General features: G+C 42.0%; 1 protein-coding gene and 2 long non-coding RNA genes across 10 annotated transcripts; 1 reads left to right on the forward strand and 2 right to left on the reverse strand.

The window, feature by feature from the left end:
• Positions 1–6,190: 6,190 nt before the first annotated feature.
• LOC309858320 lies at positions 6,191–8,679 on the reverse strand. Its single transcript, XR_014308150.1, has 2 exons — positions 8,356–8,679; positions 6,191–8,227 (listed from the first exon to the last, which is right to left on the reverse strand). It is a non-coding gene; the product is annotated as an uncharacterized lncRNA (long non-coding RNA).
• Positions 8,680–8,728: 49 nt separating this feature from the next.
• On the forward strand, positions 8,729–20,097 carry LOC309858318 (uncharacterized protein). Of its 6 annotated transcripts, none has more exons than XM_082751001.1 (5): positions 8,729–8,761; positions 9,605–9,667; positions 16,038–16,158; positions 16,399–16,473; positions 17,844–20,097. In XM_082751001.1, exons 2-5 carry the CDS (start codon positions 9,659–9,661, stop codon positions 19,346–19,348), a joined length of 1,710 nt encoding a protein of 569 aa, XP_082607127.1. In that variant the 5' UTR covers positions 8,729–8,761; positions 9,605–9,658; the 3' UTR covers positions 19,349–20,097. The 6 variants fall into 6 exon arrangements, with proteins under 6 accessions (XP_082607127.1, XP_082607124.1, XP_082607126.1 ...); XM_082750998.1 differs by having other exon boundaries at positions 8,734–8,761; positions 16,396–16,473; XM_082751000.1 differs by having other exon boundaries at positions 8,749–8,996.
• On the reverse strand, positions 17,818–24,721 carry LOC309858319. 3 transcript variants are annotated; one of them, XR_014308147.1, is made up of 3 exons: positions 22,984–24,721; positions 22,153–22,366; positions 17,818–19,822 (listed from the first exon to the last, which is right to left on the reverse strand). It is a non-coding gene; the product is annotated as an uncharacterized lncRNA (long non-coding RNA). The 3 variants fall into 3 exon arrangements; XR_014308148.1 differs by having other exon boundaries at positions 19,686–19,822; positions 22,247–22,366; XR_014308149.1 differs by lacking the exon at positions 22,984–24,721 and adding an exon at positions 22,809–22,866 and having other exon boundaries at positions 19,686–19,822; positions 22,247–22,366.
• Between the last annotated feature and the right edge of the window lie 1,718 nt (positions 24,722–26,439).

Here is a 26,439-nt window from a genome sequence, read left to right on the forward strand (position 1 = left end):
AAGAGAGACAACATTGAAAGAAAATGGATAAACGCTCTCCAAAAGTGATAAAAAAATGAACCAATAGATTCAGGAAGCACCGTGGGAGGTTCATAACTAGTCTCTAGACTTTTCTAGATTCACAGATGTTAGCTCGCTCAGTGTCTCCATGGAGGAGTGAGGGCCTGGAGGTTCCCGTCTGCCATCTTGTTGACGTTACTCCCTCTCCTTTTCTGCAAAATGCACAGACTCAGATTTTCCCAGATCTTCAGTCCTGATTACATTTTGCTTAACAATTCCTTCTTTAGTTTCTCTCTCTCCTCTTGCGTTTTATCAAAAGCAGCAAGGAGAAAGACAGCCGTGCTTTTAGCACTTTGCTTAGAAATCTCAACTAAACGTTCAGGTGCATCAATTACAAGTTCTACTTTTTGCAAAACACTAGAACACAATTTGAGCAAGTTCTTTGCCACTTCATATCAAGGATAAACTTTCCTCCAATTTTCAGTAGCTGTTCCTCATTCCCATCAGAGACTTCATCCAAAGCGCTCTTGATATCCATGTTTCTATCAACTGTCCCTTCGAGGTTATGGTGGACAGTCCCCAGTTTCTTCATGATCAGTGGCTCCTGACTTCCTGGAACCCAGCTCTTGTACCCCCCAAAGACACAGCAGAATTTAGGGGCATGCATGTTCACGGTCTCAGGGCATGGCAGAGGGTACAGCTGTGAAGGCAGAGAGATTATCCTGCACTAGAGACAGGATGCTAAGTTACTTGCTTGGGCAGTGGGTGTGGAACGGTACAGCCCAATGGCATGGGTTTGATGCTTGGGATTTCCTGACTGACCTTGATCAAATTATTTAATTTCTCTGTGTCTCAGTTTCCCCTTCTGAACATTGACCGTCTGACAGTAAAGACTCTTGACATTATCATTGCTAAGTCCCAGACACAGTCTGAAGCAATGGAAAATTTAAAGATGGAAAGATGAGGCTAAAATCCTGCCTTATAGAGCACACATTCTGGAAATGGGAGGCAGGCTATAAACAAGTAGACAAGAAGGGATTCATAGCAAGTCATATTGTAAGTGCTAAGGAAGAAAGCAGAGTGTAAGGAAGACAGGTATGTGTGGGAACGTGGTGATTTGAATGGCATAGCTGCAGGGATTGAGGACCTGGACAAGTGGCGGAACTGGCAGAGATGTTTGGAAGGAGGGGGACGCAGGCGGAGTGAGCAGCATGAACAAAGGCCCTGAGGTGGGGTGTGGCTGGGGTCCCTACTCATTTCTGAGGCTGTGAAACAAATCACCACAAACCTGCTGGCTGAAAATGCACATTTAATCTCCAAATTCTGGAGGCCAGAAGTCTAAAAGTTATATTCACTGGCCTGAAATCAAGGTGTTTTCAGGGTTGTGCTCCCTCCTGAGGAAGGGGACAATCTGGTTTTCGTTCCTTCCAGCTGCTGGTGGCTGTGGGAATTCCTTGGCTTTGGCCACATCATTTCAATTTCTTCTCCATGGTCACATTGTCTTCTCCTTCCTTTCTGTGACCTGTTTCTATCTCTGTCTTATAAGGACACTTGCAATTGCATTTAGGGTCCACTCAGATAATCTGGGGTAATCTTTTCAATCTTTTGATCACATTGGCAGGGCGCCTGGGTGGCTCAGTGGGTTAAGCCTCTGCCTTCGGCTCAGGTCATGATCTCAGGGTCCTGGGATCGAGCCCCTCATTGGGCTCTCTGCTCAGCAGGGAGCCTGCTTCCTCCTCTCTCTCTGCCTGCCTCTCTGCCTACTTGTGATCTCTGTCTGTCAAATAAATAAAATCTTTAAAAAAAATTTGATCACATTGGCAAAAATCTATTTTGCCATAAAAGGCACACAGGTTCCAGGGATTCATTACCTTTGAGGGATATTTACATGTTTCCAGTTTCTTAAAAATAGAAATCAAGGTGGGGAGTGTGGCTACAGAAGAGTGAGATTTGGGAGGAATAGATTTATCACGGAGAGGTCCCAGAGGAGAGGCCATTGTGAGGACTTGGAAAAGAGAGGGGAACCACTGAGGGTTCTCAGCAGGAGAATGAGATAGTCTAAGAGGATTCCTTAGTTTCTGTGGTAAGACCAGACTATGGGGGGTTAGGATGGAAGCTAGTGAGAGGATGGTACAGTGGAGGGAGAGAGACAGTGGGAGCTGGGCCCACCATGGCAATAGTGGTGATGAGAAGTGGTGGCTCTGGGGTACACTGAAAGGAAATTGGACAGAATATGCCAACCAGCTGCATACAGGAAGAAATAAAAGGAGTCAAGGATGGCAATGAAGTTTTTACTCTGAGCATCTGGAAAGATACAGTTGCTGTGTCCCGAGATCTGAAAGCCAGAGGGAGGACCAATTCTGGAGCAGGAGGCAGTGAAGAGCTCATTGCCCTCAATGTGTTTTGGACACACTGGATTTGACATGTTCATCAGACATCCAAGATGGCGCATTGAGTATCTGATTAGATCTGCAGGTCTGGAGTTGAGGGGGTTGCTCTGAGCTGGAGATGGAAGTCACCCCCACCCCACCCACACACACGCCTATTGGACATGTTTACAGAAACACGGGAGTAGACAGCCAAATACTCATTAAGACAGTGAGACACAAACACACACAGGATACAAACATGTCAGTACACAAAGGCACCCACACATACACACCAAGAAAAATGCTCACAGATACACCTGGGCAAACAGAAAGAACCCCCCCCCGCCAGACACACATGCACCGATGCAGACACATTCAGTGCTACACACAGATACACACTCGAGCACACACACATCAAGGAAGAATATGGAAACATCCACAGAAAGAGACTTCTGGACACAGGGAGAGAAAAATATACAGTCACGCAAGGACAGGCACATCCAGGGAAAGGTACACATGTATGTAATTGCAAAGATAAGTCCATTCACCCAAGGGCTTGCCTACATGGAAATGAACAAATGGTCACACACATATGCAAACATCCACAGAAAGATATAAACACACACATAGAGTCACACAGACCTTTTTAGCTATTTTCATAAAGTTCATGTTCCAAGGAGCTTGCTAGGGCTGTTACAGGCTGTTATAACAAAATGCCACAGACTAGGTGGCAGCAGATAATTATTTTCTCACAATTCTGGGCCTTAGAGTCCGGGATCAATGTGCCGACGGGGTTGGCTTCTGAGGCTTCTCTTTGTGTCTCCACAGGGTCTTCCCTCTATACAAGTCTGTGTCCCAGTTTCTTCCTTTTATAAGTACAATAGTCATATTGAATTAGGGCCCAACCAATAACTTCATTTTAACTTAATTACCTCTGGAAATACCTCCAGATGCAGCCACATTCTTAATGGTGGAGCTTGGGACTCCAAAATATGGATTTTTGGAAGACAATACTCAGTCCTGTCTGTCTGCTTTTTAAATCCCTGTCCTGGCTCTCAATTTGCTCAATGTAAAATGAAATTCTTTTTTGCTTTCTTCTTTCATGACAAAACTTTAAAGAAATTTTTATTTTATTTTTGCAGTGTTCTGAGACTCACTGTTCATGCACCACACCCAGTGCTCCCTGCAATACATGCCCTCAATACCCACCACCAGGCTCACCCATCCCCCCATCTCCCTCCAAAACCTTCAGTTTATTTCTCAGAGTCCACAATCTCCCATGGCTCATCTCCCCCTCTGATTTCTCCTATTCACTTTTCCTTTCCTTTTCCCAATGTCCTCCATGTTATTCCTTATGTTCCACAAGTAAGTGAAACCATATGATAACTGACTTTCTCTGCTTGACTTATTTCACTCAGCGTAATCTCCAGTCTCATCCATGTTGATACAAAAGCTGGGTATTCATCCTTTTTGGTGGGAGGCGTAATATTCCATTATATATATGGACCATATCTTTTTTATCCATTTGTCTGTTGAAGGGCATCTTGGCTCTTTCCACAGTTTGGCAACTGTGGCTATTGCTGCTAGGAACGTTGGGGTACAGGTGGCCCTTCTTTTCACTCCATCTGTTATCTTTGGGGTAAATACTCAGTGGTGCAAATGCAGAGTCTTAGGGTAGCTCTGTTTGGAATTTCTTAAGGAATCTCCACACTGTTTTCCTAAGTGGCTGCACCAACTTGCATTCCCACCAACAGTGTAAGAGGGTTCCTCTTTCTCTGCATCCTCTCCAACACTTCTTGTTTCCTGTCTTGCTAATTTTGGCCATTTTAACTGGTATAAGGTGGTATCTCAATGTGGTTTTGATTTGAATCTCCCTGATGGCTAGTGATGATGAACATTTTTTATGTGTCTGTTGGCCTAAAATGCAATTCTTTGACCAGTAATATAGCACCTAGGGATATATCATGAACAACAAAAAACCAAATACATATGCAACAACATATGTACAAGGATATTCTTCACATATTTAAATAAAATCTGAGCACAAAGAAAAAGTTCATCAAGGGGAGACTGCTTAACTCTGTTACTTTTATGATTCCTAATGTGGAACATTGCAGACATTCTAATGACTACATAGGTTGATGTTACTAATATTGCAAGAACATTCACAATGGATTGAAGCAGTTAAAAAGAACGAGGGTACACATAATATGCCTATATTTATTAATAATATCTTTCAACAGATGAGCACGTTAAATCACTTTCTAAAGGTAGTGTTAAATATTTCTCTAAATTTTGCTATAATGTTCACTGAACTTAAGAAAACCAGTAAAACTTTCCACCCACTCATTTTCCCAGACTAACCTACATATTGATGTTCATCTTCCCTAAGCCACTTTTTAGAGAAATCATGTAGTATCAGCTAGTGGGAAAAACTTGAGCTTTCTATCTTGTAAACCCCATGAAGAATAGTAATTCTCAGGCTTAAGGTCTAAATGAAGTCTCTTTTGGAAGTAAAGCAAGGCTTATTCCAATTCCTCCATGATCCAAGAGGGAGGAAAAGAAATGAGAAGGCATCCCTCTCCCCATCATAGCCACAAATAGGGCCCTTGACACCAGCCCTTAGCTTCCCTCAGGGAACCCAGCCAAACTACCAAAACAATGGGTGTACACTACTGGTCAAAGGTATGCGCACCTGACACTTCCCACTTGGGTTCACCCTCTAGCCTGGTGTGAACCTAATGCTGGTGACATAGTCAGTGATGTAGGATGTCCGATTCCCTCAAGGATGGAGAGAACATGAAGGTTTTGCTGGAGGCTTTGCACAGTTTCTACACTGGACATTCTGGGGTCAGGCCTGGGCCAGACTGGAATGGACAGGTCTTCAAACCAGTGACAGGAGAGCTGAGACTAGACTCCTGGATTTAAAACTTTGGCCTAGGGGCGCCTGGATGAGTTAAAGCCCCTGCCTTCAGCTTGGGTCATGATCCCAGGGTCCTGGGATCGAGCCCTGCGTCGGGCTCTCTGCTCGGTGGGGAGCCTGCTTCCCTCTCTACCTGCCTCTCTGCCCACTTGTGATCTCTGTCTGTCAAATAAATAAATAATCTTAAAAAACAAAAACAAAAACAAAAACAAAAAAACCCCTTTGGCCTATAGTGGAATGAGTAGGCTCATTTTAAAGTGATAGAAGATGGGCCAGTAACAAGGACAAAGATCACTACCAGAGGTGTCAGCAGGAATTTTTCTCTATGGCAAAAATACATGATTTTCCAATTCCTCTGGAAGTTAGAGTTCCAAACTTAACTTTTTGCCCTGAGTCTTGGGACAGTTTCAGAACCAACATGAACTGGATTTTCTTCTTCCAAGTTTGTATTCTGAAATGTGCCCCTGACCAGAAAAATTCCAACCGTAAAATCATTTACTGTAAACATTGCCTGATAGAAAAAGTAAAGAAGGCAGCTTCAGGCTAGTGGAAGGAATGGGTTCAGTATGTCATGGAAAGTGTTTTCCTATCTCCTTACTGATCTCTTTTGGCTCTACTTTCAAGAAAATGGCATTTGTAAAGTTACCACTTCACCTGCCCCTAGATTTCTCCTCTCATTCTCTCCTCATCGGAGTGCTTCTCTCCTTTCTGGAACACTCACCTGTTAGTTCAGCTTTGAAGTAACGTTCTTTAAGAGCTGGCCATAAATCGCTATTGAAACTAAAGGACTAGCCCTCTATTTAAACTTCTCACCTCTACCCACTTCCCATCTAGTCCTTTGAGGTTAGCCACTCCCCTCACCCCACCATGAACTTAATTTATGTGCCAAAAATCTGAGGACTCCTAATGAAAAAGGTTTTATAACTCTCCCAAGAAGGTTATAAGAAAAAGCAGCAACAATGAAGCAACTCTATGTAAGGTTTCCTGGATGGACAGAGCAGGGACTTTATGTCTAAATACAGTTTTAAGTGGTTGCAGACGAGCAGTAATCCCAGAACTTGTCCAAAAATGAAGTTCTGTAATCTCCGGAAAAGAAGGGTACTTTCAAACAAAAAGTACCCTTGGGAAGTCCCATAATGTCTCTTTTCAGGGATGAAGTGACACACAAAGATAACCAACCAAAAAAAGGAAACAAAGCAAATTTAGGAATTAAAAAAATAAATTTACAAGGAGATTCATAAAATCTTGTTACTGGTATTATCACATGCATATTATGAGTTAACTGTGTCTACCACATTACCAAAAGTATTTAACAAATTGAAATTTAAAAGGATTCGCTGGAAAGGGAATTATGAATAGGAGACAAAGCAGAATAAACTATCCAGAATGCAATACAGACACTGAAAGATGGAAATTACAGAGGAGGATTTAAGACTCACGAAGGACAGAATAAAAGACCTACCAACTGGTGTTCACAAAAAGAAAGAATGGGAAAAGGGCAATATATAAAGGAAAGGAAAATTTGCTGAGTAGAGGAAGATAACACTTCACAGATTCAAGTTGCTCAGCAAATCCCTCGCTAGAGAAAATTTGAAGAGTTTTACACCCTAAAACATGCAAAAACTGTAGAAAACACATTTGGTTACTGAATCCAGGAAGAGGTAAGTGAAGTTACACCAAACTGAGGATCCAAACGCAGGATTCTAAGGGGGGAAAAATCTAATATCCTGGTCTCTGCACTCCCCCTTTAAAATCTTGCATTTTTCTCTTTTTAAAAAGGATTTTTATTTACTTATTTGACAGAGAGGTAGAGAGCACAAGTAGGTATAGCAGCAGGGAGGGGGAGAAGCGGGCTCTCCGTGGGGCAAGGAGCCAGATGCAGGACTCCATCCAGGACCCTGGGATCACGACCTGAGCTGAAAGGCAGCCACCTAACCAACTCAGCCACCTGGGTGCCCCTAAAATCTTGCATTTTTCTATATAACTTGTATTTTAATATCAAAAAGGCCTTTGCTCTAAAACAACATTGACTAAAAGATATGCAATTCTTAGAGAAGGAAATATTAAAGCCAACAAACACATGAAAAGATTCTCTTATCAACAATAAAAGAAATGCAAACCTAAGCCACATAGAGTCACAATTTCACACTTAGCAGATCGGCAAAATTTGAACATTTCACAAAATCCAATACTGGACGTAATAACTAGCAACCAAAATAATTATAAACCACGGAAAGAGTGCAAATTGGTACAATTTTAGAAAACAACTTATTGTATAATGAAGACAGGGAGGGGAATATACTTTGCACTAGCAAATCTTGTTACCTTGTGTAAGCCTTGAGGAGAATCTAGTTGATGCCAGGGTTTTTACCAACTACTCTTGCTACAGGAATTAAATACCACAGCCACGAGATCTATACCAAGCTGGAAGCATTGTCTAATGAATCTTACGCACTTAAGTACTTGACATATACAAGAAAATTCATAGTCACACTACAATTTAAAAATAAACATAATTAAAATGAAATGAACAGGGGCGCCTGGGAAGCGCAGTGGGTTAAGCATCTGCTTTCGTGTTGATCCCAGCGTCCCTGGATGGAGCGCATGGGGCTCCTTGCTCAGTGGCGAGCCTGCTTCTCCTTCTGCCTGCCGCTCTCCCTACTTGTACTCTCTCCCTCTAACAAATAAAATCTAAAAATAAAAAATGAAGAGTTATAAGTAAAAGTGAACTTAAAGTAAAGGAAACAGCCCCAATATATACCTGCTGTAGACTGCTTTGTCCTACGTACATCTACCTCCAGCGGGCGTTGGGGGTGGGGGGCAAGGACAGCGATTCTGGGGACAGTAGTGGGTCAAGCTCTATGGGTTCCAGGACTGAAGGCCTTTTTCCTTAAAGCGCTCACGTGAAGCCGCCGTTTCTGAGTCCTTCGAGGACCTGTAAACAGGACAGTGGCAGTCAGTGTCACAGCCCTGACGCGACCGCACAAATTTCCAAGTGTCGTCTGTTCGCTGGCAACTGTTGCCATGACAGCCCGGACACAGGGCATTTTAGGAACCACAGACCTGGGCAAGCCAGCGCCAAACACTCAGAGCCCACCCGAGCTGGCCAGAGCAGTCCAGGATTTCACTTGAGACCTTCCACTGTAGACCGCAGCTCTCCGCAAGGCTGCCCACCTCCGGGCAGGAGGGCGGTCGCGAGGGCCGAACCGCGAACCGCAGGACTTTCCACGGCCGCATCCTTTTCTGGGAAGGGGAGTTTTGTGCTTCGCGCGCCACTGTACTTCAGAAGCATGCAGAGGGCGGTCCCGCTGGCCTCTCGACACTTGGTGTGCGCGTTCAAGCGGAGCAGCTCCGCCGCAAAGCGCGCAGGCAGTGGCATGCTGCGGCTTTCTCGCGGGGCGCCCAAAGCGCGCGCGAACGCGCAGCCTTCTGGGAAGTGTGGTTTTATGGGGCAACGCGCGAGTCACAGGTAACTTGCTGCTGACGCGGAGGAAGCTGGGAAATGCTGTTCCGGTGTGGGCTGTGGGATCCGTCCTCCGTTCGCCTCGCGGTAATCTCAGGCAGGCGGCGGGATCCTCACCGGGCGGTGCAGTTCTTTCCACGGCAGCGGCCGTGGTCCGCTCTCCGCGTCGAGTACAAGGAGGTGCGGGCTCTGGATCCCCGGGCCCGGCCTTCGGGGCCAGGGAGGGCCCGCAGGGACTCAGGCAAGTGTGGGTCCTGGCAGTGCGACCGGGCGTCGGACGCGGACGCCACTACCTCCTGCTGCTGAGTCTACACTGCTGGGTGAGCCCCGGCAGGGCCTTAGCTTTCTGGGCGTGTCAGCTCTGTACAAGGGGTGCTGCAAGAAGGAAACGGGCGAGTGATTGAGCATCCTACGCACTGAGAGAAAACGCCCTTTGCAATGGTTTTGGGCAGTCCAGTGGTAAAGTGACGCTTCCCACTTATGCAGCCTTCAACGCTTTGGTTCAGCATCGCTGGGTTTGTTTTCTCATCGTTTAGAAAAGAAATGTGGAATAATGTGAATGTCTTGCATAGTTGTGAAGACTGAATGAGTTCTTAACATTGTTACTGTTGTTTTGTGAGTCTAAAAAAAGTACGAAGTAGCGGATTTACATGCCTGTAGCAGCTGGGGAATGGCTATCCCATGCCAAGGAACACTCTGCTAGTTTAGGGAAAGAATGAAGCCCTAGAAAGTGATTCCCAGTGTTTACTTGTAGATGTGTCACAGTGCTGTGAGATACACCTCATTTTACATGGGTCCTTTTTTGTGTTCTTTTTTTTTCTTTTTTGTGTTCTTGATCTGCTTTCTGAGGACACTACTCTTCTTTAAGACGGGAGGCTGGAAAGAGGACTGTGTTGACAAGTCATGTTCCAGGTAAGTCGGTGATGTCCGCATATCTTCCTGAACCATCTTACCAGAACTCTTGAGTGTTTGCTTTGCTTACGAGCTCCTAACTAACAAAGTCCTTTTAGGGACCGGATTTGTGTTTCCTTTCATTGTAGCAAAGAATGGAGCCCAGAGAACTCCCAAGTACTCTCTTCTCTCAGTGCTCCTCTTCTCTACCATTTTTGTTTAAAGTCTCTGTAGTCTTGAGCAAAACTTTTTCAGTTGTAAGTCAAGAGATGTTTGGAGTCATCGTGATTCTTTCCCTTCTCTTATAACTGACCTTCAGACAGTCTAGTTGGATCTAAAACACACACAGGATATCCACAGACCCTGACCAATGGTTACACATCACACCCACCACCACTGCTACCATCCTGTCATTGCTCAGCTTAAAACTCTAAAAGTGACCCTAACTCAGATGCCAGAGTACTACAGTGACTTAAAAAGCTTTGTGCACTGGGGCGCCTGGGTGGCTTAGTGGGTTAAAGCCTTTGCCTTTGGCTCAGGTCATGATCCCAGGGTCCTGGGATCGAGACCCCGCATCAGGCTCTCTGCTTGGCAGGGAGCCTGCTTCCTCCTCTCTCTCTCTGCCTGCCTCTCTGCCTACTTGTGATCTCTCTCAAATAAATAAAATCTTAAAAAAAAAAAAAAAAAGCTTTGTGCACTTAGGCTTTTATCCCTTTGATCTCATCTTACTTCTCTTGTCTCCTTGTTCCCTGTGAGCTCTAGCCACTGGCTACAGCTTCCAGGCCTTGGAAATTGCTGTGCCATCTGCTTGGAATCCTCTTTCCCCAGATATGTACAGGCTTGCCTTCTTACCTCCTTCCTATCTCTGCTCAGTGGTTACTTACTAGTAAAGCTTCCCTGAACACTCAGTTAGCTTTTCTAATAATTACTTCTCCTCACTGCTTGATTTCCATAGGGATTATCACTCACTAGAGAATACACGCTTTGTTTACTAAATGCATATACTCATTATTTGTCTCCTCGGAGGGATTTTTTTGTTTTGTTTTGTTTTTTCGTTGACTGTTTTCAGTACTTAGAGTGGTATCAGGTACAAAACAGAGGCTAAGTAGATAGCCGTTGAGTGAATAAGCTTTGAAAAAATGAAATGGTAGGGTAGAATCATGGAGTGTCAGGTGAAACCTGCATGGAAGGTATTAGTGGCATATGTGCACATTGGGCAGAGTCTGGTTTCATGGGAATATTAGATAACTAGAATTGAAAAACTTTTTTTTTTTTTTTTTTTTTAAGATTTAAAAAACTTATTTGACAGAGATCACAAGTAGGCAAAGAGCCAGGCAGAGAGGGGGGGGAAGCAGGCTCCCCACTGAGCAGAGAGCCCGATGTGGGGCTCGATCCCAGGATTAGAGATCATGACCTGAGCCGGAGGCAGAGGCTTAACCCACTGAGCCACCCACGTGCCCTGAAAAACTTAAAAAAAAAAAAAAAGATTTTATTTATTTATGTGACACAGAGAGAGAGACAGAGAGTACAAAAAGGGGGAGCCGCAGACTCTCTGCTGAGCAGGGAACCCAATGTGGGGCTCAATCCCAGGACCCTGGGATCACAACCTGAGTCCAAGGCAGACACTTAACTGAGCCACCCAGGCCCCCCGAAAAACTGCTTTTTTAAAGTAAAAGCTAAAGTGAACTAATTGCCAAAATCATTCATTGATTCATTTATTCATTCATGATTCATTTTAATTTAAAGAGAGCACATGCAAGCAAGAGTGGAGAGGAGGGGTAGAGGGACAGAGAGAATCTCCAGCAGACTCCCCATTGAGCATGGAACCTGACACAGGGCTTGATCCCAGGATCCTGAGATCATGATCTGAGCCAAAATGAGGAGTTCTATGCTTAACTGAATGAGTCACCTTGATTCATTTTATAAACATATGAAGTACCTGTTAGGAAGAACTGTACATGGATCCAAGTGTACAGTGACATGTGCTATCTAGTTTAATACTAAGAGAACTTTCTGCAGTGGTGGAAATGTTCTGTGTACTGTCCAGTACGGTAGCCATCAGCCCCCTGTAACTATTGAGTGCTTGAAGTATGACTAAAGTGACCCAGAGACAGAATTTTAAGTTTTACTTAACTTTTAATTTTTAATAATTTAAACTTACAGAGCCAAATGTGGCTAATGGCTGTATTGAGCAGTACAGAGCTGGTAGGAAAGAAAGAAAGAAAGTAGAAAACATTAAGATGGGCGCTGGAACAAAATCCTCAGTGCTAAGAGGGACAAAGATGACTGAACATCCTAGGCTGCTCAGGCAGTTGAAGTGGGAGAGAACGTTGAAGGATTCCTGGGGAAGCAGGGCTGGGACTGGTTTTGGTGGCCCATGGGACCAGGGAGGCAGAGGTAAGTGAAGTTACACCAAACTGAGGAACACCTTGAGCACAGGTACACAGGGCAGACAGAGACTTTCAGGGAACTGTAGACATTTTCTAAAGTGGTGGTTCTCAAACAGGGGTGACTTTGTCCCCCTTAGCCCTATTCATAGGGACATTTGATAATGTCTGGAGACATTTTTGGTTGTCAGAGCCTGGGGGGGGTGTCATCATGCACTAAAATAAAGTTCTCAGACACCGATCTGAGTGGCCGTTTAGGACTGCCTCTGCAAGGGAGACAATAGCTATGTGCAGCTGAATTCTGCACAGAGCTTTTATTTATTTATTTTTTATCAGAAAAGCAAGGACAAGTGCATCAAAGGGTGGGAGAGGAGTACAGAGGGATGGCAACTATCTTGAAGCCATAAAGCAGGCTTGCATCCTCCCCTACGGGCCAACACGCAGGGAGGCAGTCATGGGATAAGGGAGAAGCAGGATGTTTTCTGCTAGCAATCGCCAGGTGCAGGAAGGCGGCTGAGGGCTATGTTCTTCCATAGCTCTAAACCTGTGCCTGCCCCAGGGGATCATGGGATCCTGTTCATTAGCGTTCAGTAGCCTGAGACTGGGGAACTGCTGACACTTGCTTCCACAATCACCCCTTACGGTGTACAATTCATTTTCTAAGAATAATTCTAAGGGGGCAGAGAGGAATTACTACTAGTATCTAATGGGTAGAGGCTAGGGATGCTACTTACTAGTCTGCAATGCACAGGACAGCTCCCACGACAAAGAATTATCCAGCTTAAAATATCAGTAGTGCCAAGGTTGTGAAACCCTCATCTAAATAAAGAACAGGGGTGCCTGGGTGGCTCAGTGGGTTAAAGCCTCTGCCTTCGGCTCAGGTCATGATCCCGGAGTCCTGGGATCGAGCCCCAAATCAGGCTCTCAGCTCAGTGGGGAACCTGCTTCCTCCTCTCTCTCTGCCTGCCTCTCTGCGGGCTTGTGATCTCTGTCAAATAAATAAAATCTTAAAAAAGAAAGAAGGAAAGAAAGAACAAAGGGTATCTGTTAATAAGATTATGTGAGTTTTCTTTTGTAGACTTAATACAATGACGTTCATTAATGTGTGTTCAAAACTTAAAATATGAAATATCTTGGGTGCCTGGGTGGCTCAGTTAATTAAGTGAGTGCCTTCCGCTCAGATTATGATCCTGGAGTCCCAGGATTGAGTTCTGTGTCGGGCTCCCTGCTCCATAGGGAGTCTGCTTCTCCCTCTGACCTTCTCCCCTCTCATGCTCTCTCTCAAATAAATAAGTAAAATCTTAAAAAAAAAAAAAAAAAAGGAATATCTTTGCATTAGTGGAATAAAACACAAGTATCTGTGCATTAATTTAGTATTGATTTTTTGTAAGATTTATGTATTTATTTTAGAAAGAGTGTGTGGGTGCGGAGAGGGGGCAAAGGGAGAGAGAGAGAGAGAGAATCCCAAGCAGACTCACCACTAAGCATGGAGCCTGACATGGGGTTTTCAGTCTCACCATCCTAAGATCATGTCCTGAGTTGAAATTTTTGAATGCTAGATTGACTGAGTAACCTAGGTGCCCCTGGTATTGATTTTTAAATTTGGTTTATCAAGTGGGGTTTGTAAGAGCCAATCATTTAAAACCATTGTGGAGGGGTGCCTGGGTGGCTCAGTGGGTTAAAGCCTCTGCTTTCAGCTCAGGTCATGATCCCAGGGTTCTGGGATGGAGCCTCACATCACAGAGAGCCTGTTTCCCCTGCATCGCCCCTGCCTCTCTGCCTACTGTGACCTCTGTCAAAAAAATAAAATCTAAAAAACAAAAAAACAAAACAACCCCAAAACACTGTGGAAAGTAGGAAAAGATGGGAAAGTTTTTGATTCATATAAGGCTAGCATAACCCTAATACCTGGGTAAGAATAAATATAAATGAAAAAGGAATTTTCCCTGGTTCCAAAAGGGAAAGAGATCCTTCCCTCCTCCCTTTTATAGAGTATTTCCTTTGAGAAAAACCTGTAATTTTAAGTCCTTTCCCTGTCCCTTTGAGATGCCTGTGAATCTTTTTCAAAGCTAAATAAGCCTCTATCAATTTTTCAAGTCAGTAAAGTCTTCCCTTTTTCTTTCCTTCCTTCCTTTGAGAGAGCACAACCAGCGGGAGCAGCAGTGGGAGAGGGCGAAACAGGCTCCTCACCAAGCAGGGAGCCCGACATGGGGCTCCATCCCAGTGCTCTGGGATCATGACCTGAGCCAAAGGCAGATGCTTAACTGACAAAAGCCACCCAGGTGCTCCAGTAAAGCCTTTCTTAAGGCCTTGCAGCCATCTCTTTGAAATGAGAACATGAAGGAAAATGTACCTCTATCTCCCTGTCTGTGTGGGTGTTTAGCTTAGGCTCCTGGATCCAAGTTCTAACTACCTGCTGTCATAAAGCTAGGGGAAGTTTTATTTTTCTTGGGGTAAAAGCAATTAACACAGTTGGCCACTCCAATTACCAGGTGAATTTAGGATGAACTATGATGCAAATGATGCTGCCAAATTGAGGACAAATTATTTATTTTGAAAACATCTATGTTATAGATTATACATGCCTAACTTTATTACAGAGTGAGATTTTTTTCTGTCCTTGCAATCTCATTGGTGATTGCCTATGAAGTGTGTTATAGTCTGCTGTGATGCTTATTCAGGAGTAAAACTGTTGTTTTCTGAATTGTGGAGAGGATTTTTTGCTTGGCAGATGTGATTTTTAACTATTTCCCCAATACCTGACAAAGGTAAGTTACCTCTTTAAAACCAAAGACCAGTATCACTAATGAACATACATGCAAAATATCCAAATAGAATATTGAATCAGCCACTCTTAAAATGAAAACTTTGTCACAGCCAAACCATGTCCATTTCACCAGTGAAAGTAGTAGGAATGTCATTTTAAATGCATAATTTATGTATTTGACACAGAGATCACAAGTAGGCAGAGCAGCAGGCAGGGAAGCAGGCTCGCTGCTGAGCAGAGAGCCCGATGGGGGGCTTAATCCCAGGAACCCGAGATCATGACCTGAGCCGAAGGCAGAGGCTTTAACCCACTGAGCCACCCAGGTGGCCCAAAATGCCTTCATTTTTTGCTCTAATTTGACTAACAAACTATCACTAAACATTTGAGCTTTTTCTAAAGTTCTGCTCCTTTAAAAAGTATCATGAGTGAATACTGTTTCCTTAGAATATTTTCCTTGAAATGTGTCCTCTAATTCTTTGCCCTTATTTACAGTCCAATTCATGAACTGCCTATGGCATAAACTATTCTTTAGTCTTCTTGCCCAGCGGTGTCAAATTATTTTAATTATAGATTATCAATAACAGGGCTTAATTATATACTATAAATGGTTTTTGTTTATAAATTAGTTATGTATATTTCTATCTTTCAAGGAAGTCTTTTTCTGAATTTATTGGATTTTTTAAACCTTCGTGGATCATTTTTATTTACCTATCAAGTAAGCAACAAAAAACATAACTAAGCACTTGACTATATGCTGTCAAATGTTGAATGCTGATTTAAAACAATTTTAGAATTCTTTTCCATTTGACAAGAATTAAACTCTCCTGAAGCAAAGCTCTTATATATATCTTTTTTTTTTTTTTAAGATTTTATTTATTTGCCAGAAAGACAGCGAGAGAGGGACTATAAGCAGAGGGAGTGAGAGGGGGAGAAGCAGGCCTCCCGCTGAGCAGGGAGCCTGATATAGGGCTTGATCAGGACCCTGGGATCATGACCTGAGCTGAAGGCAGACGCTTAACGACTGAGCCACCCAGGCACACCTTCATCTCTTACTCTTACTGTAAAACAATGCCAAACATATAATTATATAATTACTATTTAAGTTAGATCAGATTCCTAGTCATTGCCACAACTAAATCTTGTTCCCTTTTTTCTACAGCCAGGGTAATTTTACCCCTTTACCAGTGAGGGAAGTGGCCTTGGCTATGACTGAGCCTAAATACGTTTGCTATTTCAGGTGACATTTAGTGATGTGGCCATAGACTTCTCGTATGAAGAGTGGGGATGGCTAGATTCTGCTCAGAGGGATTTATACAAGGATGTGATGGTCCAGAATTATGAGAACCTGGTTTCTCTAGGTAAGCACATCTCCCTCTTCACCCTAGTTTTTCACAATTCTTCACCCCAGAATTGCTGGGGATTCTCCTAAGTAAATGGCTGAGATTTTGTTTCATGTTCCCGAAGAGGTGTAAGGCTCTGTTGTGCCCTCCATGAAGTTTATCTTCCCCTTTCAATGACCATCCTTCAAAACTGCCTTTGGTTCCTTTTATCCATAAAAACCACAGTTTAAACAGGTTCTATATTTTTCCTATAAGCAGGTCTTTCCATACCTAAGCCATATGTGATCACCTTACTGGAGGATGGGAAAGAACCTTGGATGGTGGAGAAAAAAGGTATGTTTCTAGATAAGTCATGGAGAATCAGGCAAAAGAGGTCTTTGTTAAACATGCTTATAGAAAGTTGGAGGCATTTAGGGTATTTTAAGGATACTGTCTTCAGAGATCCCAATGATAACAAATTGAGGGATCCTTAGCTTAGATTTTATTTATTTATTTATCCATTCATTCATTTTTAGCTTAGATTTTAAAACAGTCATTCTTCCATCCCAAATTATCTTTCTGTATTAAGTTATCTAATCAAAAGTGAAGGTTTTGCCATCATAATAATTCAAATTGTTATTTTATTTAAAAAAAAAATAAAGCAAGTTCTCTTTAAGACCACCTACGGAAAAATATACCACTGGTTTTTGGTGAAGAAAGGTTGTCAGTAGGATGGGAAATCACTTTGCCCATAATGCTGAGCTTCAAAGGTCAAATGTGAACGCAACTGTTAGAGGAAGTAAAGAATGTATAAAAAGGTTTCTAGGAACAATATTTTCTAGTGTCCAGTAACATGATATCATACAGATCTTAAAGCCTAAATCTTAATGATTTTGTTCATTATTAACCTTTTGTTTTTTTAAAGGATTTATTTATTTATTTGACCGAGATCACAAGGAGGCAGAGAGGCAGGCAGAGAGCCCGATGCAGGGCTCGATCCCAGGACGCTGGGATCATTACCTGAGCCGAAGGCAGAGGCTTTAACCCACTGAGGCACCCAGGCGCCCCACTATTAACTTTTTAATGTACTACTATAAATTATGCATTTTAAGCATACTAATCTGACAGCAAGTTGAGATTAACTGAAAGTTGGAGAACCAAGGCTGTGAGACAAAATGTGGTCTTTCACAAAAATGTAGGTACAAAATAGAATGTTGGCTTGGAATCCAGAAGACTTTGTGCATTTTTTCCTGACAATTTCACTTTTATTCCACATACTGATTGCCTGTTTTTTTTTTTATTTTAAAGATTTTATTTATTTATTTGATGGAGAGAGATCACAAGCAGGCAGAGAGGCAGGCAGAGAGAGAGAGAGAGAGGGAAGCAGGCTTCCTGCTGAGCAGAGAGCCCAATGTGGGACTTGATCTCAGGACCCCGAGATCATGACCTGAGCCGAAGGCAGCGGCTTAACCCACTGAGCCACCCAGGCACCCCCTGATTGCCTGTTTTTAACTGATTTCCCTTATTACACTCCATTTCCATCTTTGCAAGCTAGCTCTAGTCTCTGCTCCATTTGAACTTCGTTCAGAAATCACTGAATGAGAATTCAGTCCTGTGCTTTCTGGGGGTAGAGATGTGCTCTGTTCCTTATCTCTTATTCCTACCATAGTAGTTTCTTTTCAAGAAGTACAGAAAAAGTGTTTTGCTTTCTTGATATATTTCAGATTGGGAATCAAGATGGGAAAACAAGGAATTAGTAACAAAGGAGGATATTTATGATGAAGATTCACCCCAAATGGAAATAATAGAAAAAATGATAAAACACAGTCATGAATTTTCCAATTTTAACAAGGACTGGGAATATATAGAGAAGACGGAAGAGAAGCATGAAAACCAGGTAGAACATTTCAGACCAGTGACCCTCACCTTTAGAGAAGGTCCTGCTGGGGAAAATGTTTACAATTACAATACATTGAGCAGCATCTTCTCTTTAAAGTCTATTCTTTCTGAACCACAGAGAATTTCTGCTGAAGGGAAATCACGTAAACATGATATATGTAAGAAGAGCTTGCCAAAAGAATCTGTTATAAAAAATGAGGAGATCAATGGTGGGAAGAAACTTTTGGATTCTAAAGGAAGTGTGTCAGCCTTCAGCCAGAGCAAATCTCTTACCCTTAATCAGACTTCTAATAGAGAGAAAATCTATACATGCAATGAATGTGGGAAAGCCTTTGGCAAACAATCAATCCTTAATCGCCACTGGCGAATTCATACAGGAGAGAAACCATATGAATGTCATGAATGTGGGAAGACTTTTAGCCATGGCTCATCCCTAACTCGACATCAGATAAGTCACAGTGGAGAGAAACCTTACAAATGTATTGAGTGTGGGAAGGCCTTTAGCCATGTGTCTTCACTTACTAATCATCAGCGTACTCACACTGGAGAGAAGCCATATGAATGTATGAACTGTGGAAAGTCGTTTAGTCGTGTTTCACATCTTATTGAACATCTGAGAATTCATACTCAAGAAAAACTCTATGAGTGTCGAATATGTGAGAAAGCCTTCATTCATAGGTCATCTCTCATTCACCATCAGAAAACTCACACTGGAGAGAAACCTTATGAATGCAGTGAATGTGGAAAAGCCTTTTGCTGTAGCTCCCACCTTACTCGACATCAAAGAATCCACACTATAGAGAAACAATTCGAATGCAGTAAATGTCTGAAAGTCTTCAGCAGCCTGTCATTTCTTATTCAGCATCAGAGTATTCATAATGAAGAAAAGCCTTTTGAATGTCAGAAATGCAGGAAGTCCTTCAACCAGCCAGAATCACTGAATATGCATTTAAGAAATCACACCAGATTGAAACCTTATGAATGCAATATATGTGGGAAAGCCTTCAGTCACAGGTCGTCCCTGCTTCAGCATCACAGAATTCATACTGGAGAGAAGCCCTATGAATGTATTAAATGTGGGAAGACCTTCAGCTGTAGTTCGAACCTTACTGTACATCAGAGAATTCATACTGGAGAAAAGCCATATAAATGTAACGAGTGTGGGAAAGCTTTTAGCAAAGGCTCAAATCTTACTGCCCATCAGAGAATACATAATGGAGAGAAACCCAGTAGTGCAATAAGTGTAGAAAAGCCTTTAGGCCATATGAATGATTATACATGTGAGAAATCACATGAGAGAGAAACTATAGGAACAGAATATTTGTCATAATATGCTTTAGCCATAGATCTTTCCTGAAAATTTTTACTGGGAAAAAAAGTCTCATGAATGTAGTGAATATGGGAAGGCCTTTAGCAGGGGAACAAGCCTACTGTCCACACCTCACACTGTGGAGAGACCATTTATTGACTATGAAGGCAGTAATTCATAGGCAATAAATGTGAGAAAGCCCTTAGACAGTATTAATCCCTTAATGGACGTAAGTCCACACTGGAAAAAAACGTATATATGTAACATGGGGAAGACATTAGGGAATATGAATTTCTTACTGAGTATACACAAGAGGAAAGGAATAGGAATATAAAAATGGTGGGAAATCCTTCTGTTAAGGTGTATCCCTTATTCTGTATCAATGCACACTGGAGAGAGCTTGTATGAGGAATGTAGCAAACTGTCCACTATGAGTTCTTACCTTGCTAGACATCAGAAGATTAACCCGAGAACAGCCTGACGGATGTAGGAATTCTGTGTAAATCTTTCTTTGCAATGATGCTGTTTGTAAGCAGTTCTACAGGAGAGCAAACAAGTAGATTATAAATGAATATGCCTTTCTTACAGCAGTAGCATGCCATTTTACTCAAGTCCTACACAGAAGTTTCTTTAGCTAATGGGCATGTGAAGATAGTCACCCAGTGGATCCAGAAAATGTTTTAAAGTTAAAAATTAAAGCTGCAGAAGAAGCAAAAGTTGGTGTGAATAAAGTTTTTGGTCTCTAATAAAATCAGTTTGTATATAATGAACTCTTTCACTGTGACACTGGTATTTCTTACCAGATTTTCGACTTCCCTTTTGAAGAATTAAGCCTTACTATAGCTTTTGGGGGAGACTAGCTAAGCTGGAGAAAAATGGCCTGATCTCTGTGCTAAGAATATCATTATTTTGGTGTCAGTTTCACACATTTTAATTTTTACAAGTGCAGTGAGAACATAACCAAGAAACAACAAACTAGCAGGAGAGATCAGAGCAAGCTTAATGGTGGATATGGTTTGCAATCCGAATACTAAGGGGTGAGCACTAACTGCATAGCTGTGTGTGGGCCACGTACTCTGGGAGTCACTCTACGCCAAGTACACAAGCCTGTTCCCTCACGTTTGCTGCATCTAGACGCCACGATCCAGTGTCTAGTGTCAGATCCCGTGACACTGCGCTATCACTGCTGGCAGCATTACTGGTAACAGCAACAGTCCTTACTCCATGCTAGGTCATAGTTATGAGCGTTTACATTGAAATTAATAGTCCAGAGCTGTCCCCATTACTTTTCCTCCAGCCTGCCTATCAGTTTTGAAAACATTTACTTGTAAGTCTTCTTGAAATAAGACAGTTTTTATTTTCTCTACCAAACACTGAGAGATACTCATGGTATGTACAGATGCTGGCTCAAATACTTTTACATAAATAGTCTGACTGGCCCCGTGGTTTCCTGTCTTGTGACTAGACAGGTGATATGTAGTAATCGTCAGAACAGTCCAGACACTTGGAAATAAATCTGAAAATAACAGTCCAGACACTTATACCGCTTATATTTCAGGTTATGTTTTCTATGGCATCTGATATAAGTAAATTATTTTAAAAAGGAGTATTGTATCACTGACATAATTCTGATGTGGAATGAGTGATAAGGTTTCCAACTTAAGACAAAATATTCTGCTCTAGTACGTGAGCTACCTTAACTGAAAACCAAGAGGTGGAAATAGTTTGGAATGGGGTGGTGATTTTTTAAAAAGAGATTTATCTTTCCTTTGATTTAATTTTATTTATGAGATTCTAAGGAATGTTGAAGGATCTTTGAGAGACCAAGGAAGCACAGAATGGTACCAAACAAGGATTAAGAACCATTGTGATTATGGACAGATTGGCCACTGAATATATCCAGTTATAGGGTAATGGCAAGCTTTCTGTTTCTCCCACTCTGTGCTTCCCCTGCTCTTCCAAGCACTGGTACCATAAAGACCAAGAATTACTTCAACCCCTAGGTTTTATCTGCTTCCACTAAGCATAGTTTTAGGTTATTTTGTTAGTCTGTTATGAGAGGATTCATCCAAATATTCATACTTTGTCAATTAAGCATGAGCATGCACATGGTAACATTTTACAATGATACTGAACTAGGAAAAGAAAGCCAAGGTTAAATATAGTGAAGGACTTAGAGCAGTAAGAGTATGTTACCTTATTGGAAGGTTGGGCTAAGATCATGTTACAATGTCACTGATGGAGAATCATACTCAGTCACTTCTGTTAACCACTTCTTGAGCATCTACTGTGAGTCAGATGAATAAGACACACTCTACCCTTCAAGAGCTTGACTCTGTGTGTCTGTGTGCATATGGGTGTGCATATGTGTGTGTGTGAAGAGTATATGCCCAGAAGTCATGTTACCTGGATATAAATCCAAGTTGCATGTATACTGTCTCTATATGACTTTGGACAAATTACTTCACCATCTACTCTAACACCTCACAGGATTATTATGAAGCTAAATGAGTTAATTGGTATAAAATGTTTATAGTGCCTGACACCTCAAAGCATTCAGTGAGTATTAGCTATTAATTTCATCATTATCATCATCTTCACATGGCTGCTTCATTATTCTGGTCTGTTACATCTAGTGAGTCTTCCTAATCACCTCTTATCTACTTACCGTTTCACTTTTTGGAGGTTCTTACAAGACACACCTATTTTCTTCCAACAAGTCCTCCTTTGGCGTTTGAGCCATTTTCAGGGGAAGTATATTTATTTCTCCATATATTCCAAGGAGACACAAAGAGCGCCAGATAGGAGAAGATGAGAAAACCCACCTGGGCTGCAGGAAGGAGGAAGGGTGCTCTAAAGATGTGTTTTGGAGAAAAGGCAGAATGAAGGAGGCATCATGGAGGAGAGGTGAGGCTTTACCCAGTGAAATCCGAAGCCCAAAAACAGCCTTCCGTACCACCTCTCAGTACAAGTCTTCTGTGCTGAGTGCAGCTGCCCTCGCGGTCAAGTTAAGACCAAGTTATTGAAGGTCATCGATGCCTGTAAAGTGAGAGTAGCTTCATTAGTTTGGGTTAGTCAGATGTGATTAGAACCTATTGTGCAGTCACTGGTACAGATCCCGAAAGAACCAAGGCACGCACCACTGGGCACTTCCTAGGAGTCTATCTCTGTGCTGGGCATCAAAGGGAAGTCAGACACCTTAAATAGGATTTTAAGTAGTTGTGTTGGGGGAGAAATTGCTGATGAAGAAGCCACTGACGAAAGAATGACAAGGCTGTGTGCCTTCAGAGTCGCAAAAGTAAGAGCTCTGGCATTAAAGGCGAATAGGAAGAGGACTGCAATTGTAAGCAATATTGTTAGCGGCAGCAGCTGAGCCTCAGGGTTGGCCGTGCCCCTCAACTGTGTGCTGTAACCTGAACTTTCAGCTAAGGGTTTTAGATGCAGCATTCAAACAACTAAATGTCTCCAGTTCTGCACCCACATTCCTGGGGCTGAATCAGCCTGTTGAGACTGGCAGCTGCCTTCTACACAGTCCTACTTGAGAAAGAGAACACAGGTTTGGTTACAGAACACTGTACTAAACACTGTAATAAATGAGTGTTGCAATGAAGTGAGTCCAGTGGATTTTTTCCTTATGTTTATACAAAAGTACATACCTTAATTGAAAAATACTTTATTGCTCAATATAATCTGAGCTTCTGTAAGTCATAATCTTTTTGCTGGTGGAGGAGGGGGTCTTTTGTTGATGGCTGCTGACTGATCAGGGTGGCAGTTGCTGAAGGCTGGGGTGGCTGTGGCAGTTTCTTAAAATAAGACAGCAATGAAGTTTGCTGCATCGGTTGACTTTTCCTTTCAAGAATGATTTCTCTGTCATGAAGTGCCATTTGATAGCATTTTACCCATTTAAAAACTGGGGTCAATCTTCCTAAACTTTGTTGCTACTTTATCAACTAACTTAGGTAACATTCTAAGTGCTCTGCTGTCATTTCAGCAATCTTCACCATCTCCCCCAGGAGTAGACCCCATTTTAAGAATCCATGTTCTTTGCTCATCTGTAAAGAGCAGCTCCTCATCCCTTCGGCTAAATGAGATCGCAGCAATTCAGTCACATCCTCAGCCTCCGCTTGTAATTCGAGTTCTCTTGCTCTTTCTGCCACATCTGCAGTAATTTCCTCTACTCAAGTCTTAAATCCCTCAAAGTTGGATCAACTTTTTCCAAACTCCTGTTCATGTTGATAATTTGACCTCTTTCCATGAATCATGGACGGCATCTAGAAGGATGAATTCTTTCCAGATTTTTATTGATTTTGCCCAGATCCATCAGAGGAATCACTATCTATGGCAGCTATAGCCTTATAAAATGGTTTTCTCAAAAAGACTTGAAAGGCAAAGTTACTTCTTGATTCATGGGCTGCAAAATTGATCTGTTAGCAGTCATTAAAACATTAATCTCATTGTATATTTCTCTACCGGAGCTCTCAGATGACCAGCATTGTCAATTAGACTATATATTTTAGAAAAGAATCTTTTTTTTTTCTGAGCACTAGGTCTTAACAGTGGGCCTAAAACATTCAATAAGCCAAGCTGTAAGCAGATGTGTTGTCATCCAGGCTCTGTTCTTTCATTCACAGAGCACAGGCAGAACAGAATTAGCATAATTCTTAAGGGTCCTTGGGTTTTCAGAATGGTCAGTGGACACTGGTCTCCACTTAAAGTCATCAGCTCCGTTTGCCCCTAAGCAGAGTTGGCACGTACTTTGAGGCTTTAAGCCAGGCACTGGCTTCTCTCTAGCTATGAAAGTCCTAGATGACAACTTTCCCAATGGAAGGTGTTTCATCTACATTGAAAATCTGTTGTTTAGTGTAGCCACCTACAATGAATTGTTTTAGTTAGATCTTCCGGAGAACGTGCCGCAGCTCCTATCATCAGCACTCTCGGCTTTACCTTGTATTTTTCCGTTCGAGAGATGGCTTCTTAAACTGCATGAATCAACCTCTGCTAGTTTCCAGCTTCTCTTCTGCAGCTTCCTCACCTCTGGCAGCCTACCTTGAACTGAAGAGTTAGGGCCTTGCTCTGGATTAGGCTTTGGTTTATGGGAATGTCGTGGCTGGTGTTCACACATTTGTGTGTTCACTGGAGTAGCACTTTTAATTTTCCTCAAGAACTTTGTCTTTGCCTTCACAACTTGGCTGTCTGGTGCAAGAGGCCTAGCTTTCAGCCTCTTTTGGCTTTTGAATGCCTTGCTCGCTAAGCTGAATCATTTCTAGCTTTTGATTTAAAGTGAGAGATGTGTGACTCTTCCTTTTGCTTGAACACTTATAGATAGGCCATTGTAGGGTTATCATCTGGCCTAGTTTCAACGTTGTGTCTCAGGAAATAAGGAGGCCTGAGGAGAAGAGAGAGATGGGGGAATGGGAGGTTAGTGGAACAGTCTGAACACACTATTAAGTTCATGGTCTTATACGAGTGCAGTTCCTGGCATCCCACACAATGAAACCGTGACATCAAAAAGATCACTGATCACAGATCACCACAACAAATATAATAATAAAGAAAAGGTTTTAATATTTTAAGAATTACCAGAATGTGACAGAGACACAAAACAAGCAAATGCTATTGGAAACACAATGTCAACAGATTTGTTTGATGCAACATTGCCACAAACCTTCATCACTTTGTAAAAAATGCAAATCACAATAAAGTGAAGTACAAGAAAATGAGGTATGCCTATATAAGCGGGGGGAAGTCCCTTTATCTCTCAAGCTTTGATTTCTACATCAAAATAAAATTAATTCTTGTTTTTCTAGGTGGTTGTGAGAATTAAAAAGAAAATATTCATAAAGCAAACAACAGAGTGCTTGGCACATATGCGATGCTTGGTGTGTTTTTCTAACTTTTATTAATCCTCCCGCTGACTACAAGGTGAATGTCACCTTGTCATTTCCCTGGAGTTGTCAGCACTCTGAGACTCAGTTCTAGCAAGCTTCCCAGAGTCACACATCTCAACAACATAGGCTAGATTTGAACACCCAGTAACTGGCCCCATGACAATATTGTGTCTCAGAAGATTAAGGTTTCTTTTGGCAACGACACAGGTCCTCTTATGCCTCTTTGAACAAAAAATATTCCCTTTGGCATGCTGTTCCTTCAGCCTAGAATGTCTCTTTATCTCCCTTATTACCAAGTTCATCTGCAGAGGGACTAACGCCCACCTTACAAAGTTCCCTTTTGTTGTCACCCAGGCTTCCTCAGACACCAATGGAGGAAATGAGGACTCAAAAAGCTGTAAGACATACAGAAAATCAAGAGCAAAAAGGCAGGAATTCCTCCTTTCCTGTAATTACTTTTAATGTAAGTGGATTAAATTCTCCAATAAAAGATTGGCAGAATGGACTTAAAAATGATCCAAGCAAATGCTGTCTACAAGTGAGTCACAGTAGATCCAAAGACATAAATCTGTTAAAAGACAGAGTGGAAAAGCTCTTTTATGCAAATAGTAATCAGAACAGAGCTGTGGTGCCTCCAATATTAATATCAGACAAAACAGACTTTAAATCTGAAAGGTTACAAATGACAAGGTTATTATATACTAATAAAGTATTCATAGGAAAAAGATACAACAACACCAGTGATATATAAAGGAATAAAGGAATCGAACAACGTAACAAACCAGCTATATCTAAGACAAATAACAATATTCCACCTCCAAACTGCAAAATACACATTCTTCTCAATTGTACTCAGCAAATTTTTCATGATGGATTTATTTATTAGCCCATAAAACAAGTATCAATAGATTTAACAGATATACAAAGCAACTTCCTTGACCACAACAGGAGGTAGTTAAAAATTAATAAGGCAAAGTGGACAAACATGCAGAAATTAAACTATGCACTCTTAAACAATTGCTATGGCCTGAATGTGTCCTCCCCAAGTTCCTATGTTGAAGTCCTACTACCCACTGTGACAGTATTAAAAGATGGGTCTTTTGAGAGGTGCTTAGGTCACAATGGTGGAACCCTCATGAATGGGATTAGTGCTCTTTTTTTTTTTTTCTTTTTAAAGATTTTATTTATTAGGGCGCCTGGATGGCTCAGTGGGTTAAAGCCTCT

The sequence above is a fragment of the Mustela nivalis genome (genome assembly GCF_964662115.1).
Source record: "Mustela nivalis genome assembly, contig: HAP1_SCAFFOLD_2172, whole genome shotgun sequence".
Classification (NCBI taxonomy): Eukaryota; Metazoa; Chordata; class Mammalia; order Carnivora; family Mustelidae; genus Mustela; species Mustela nivalis.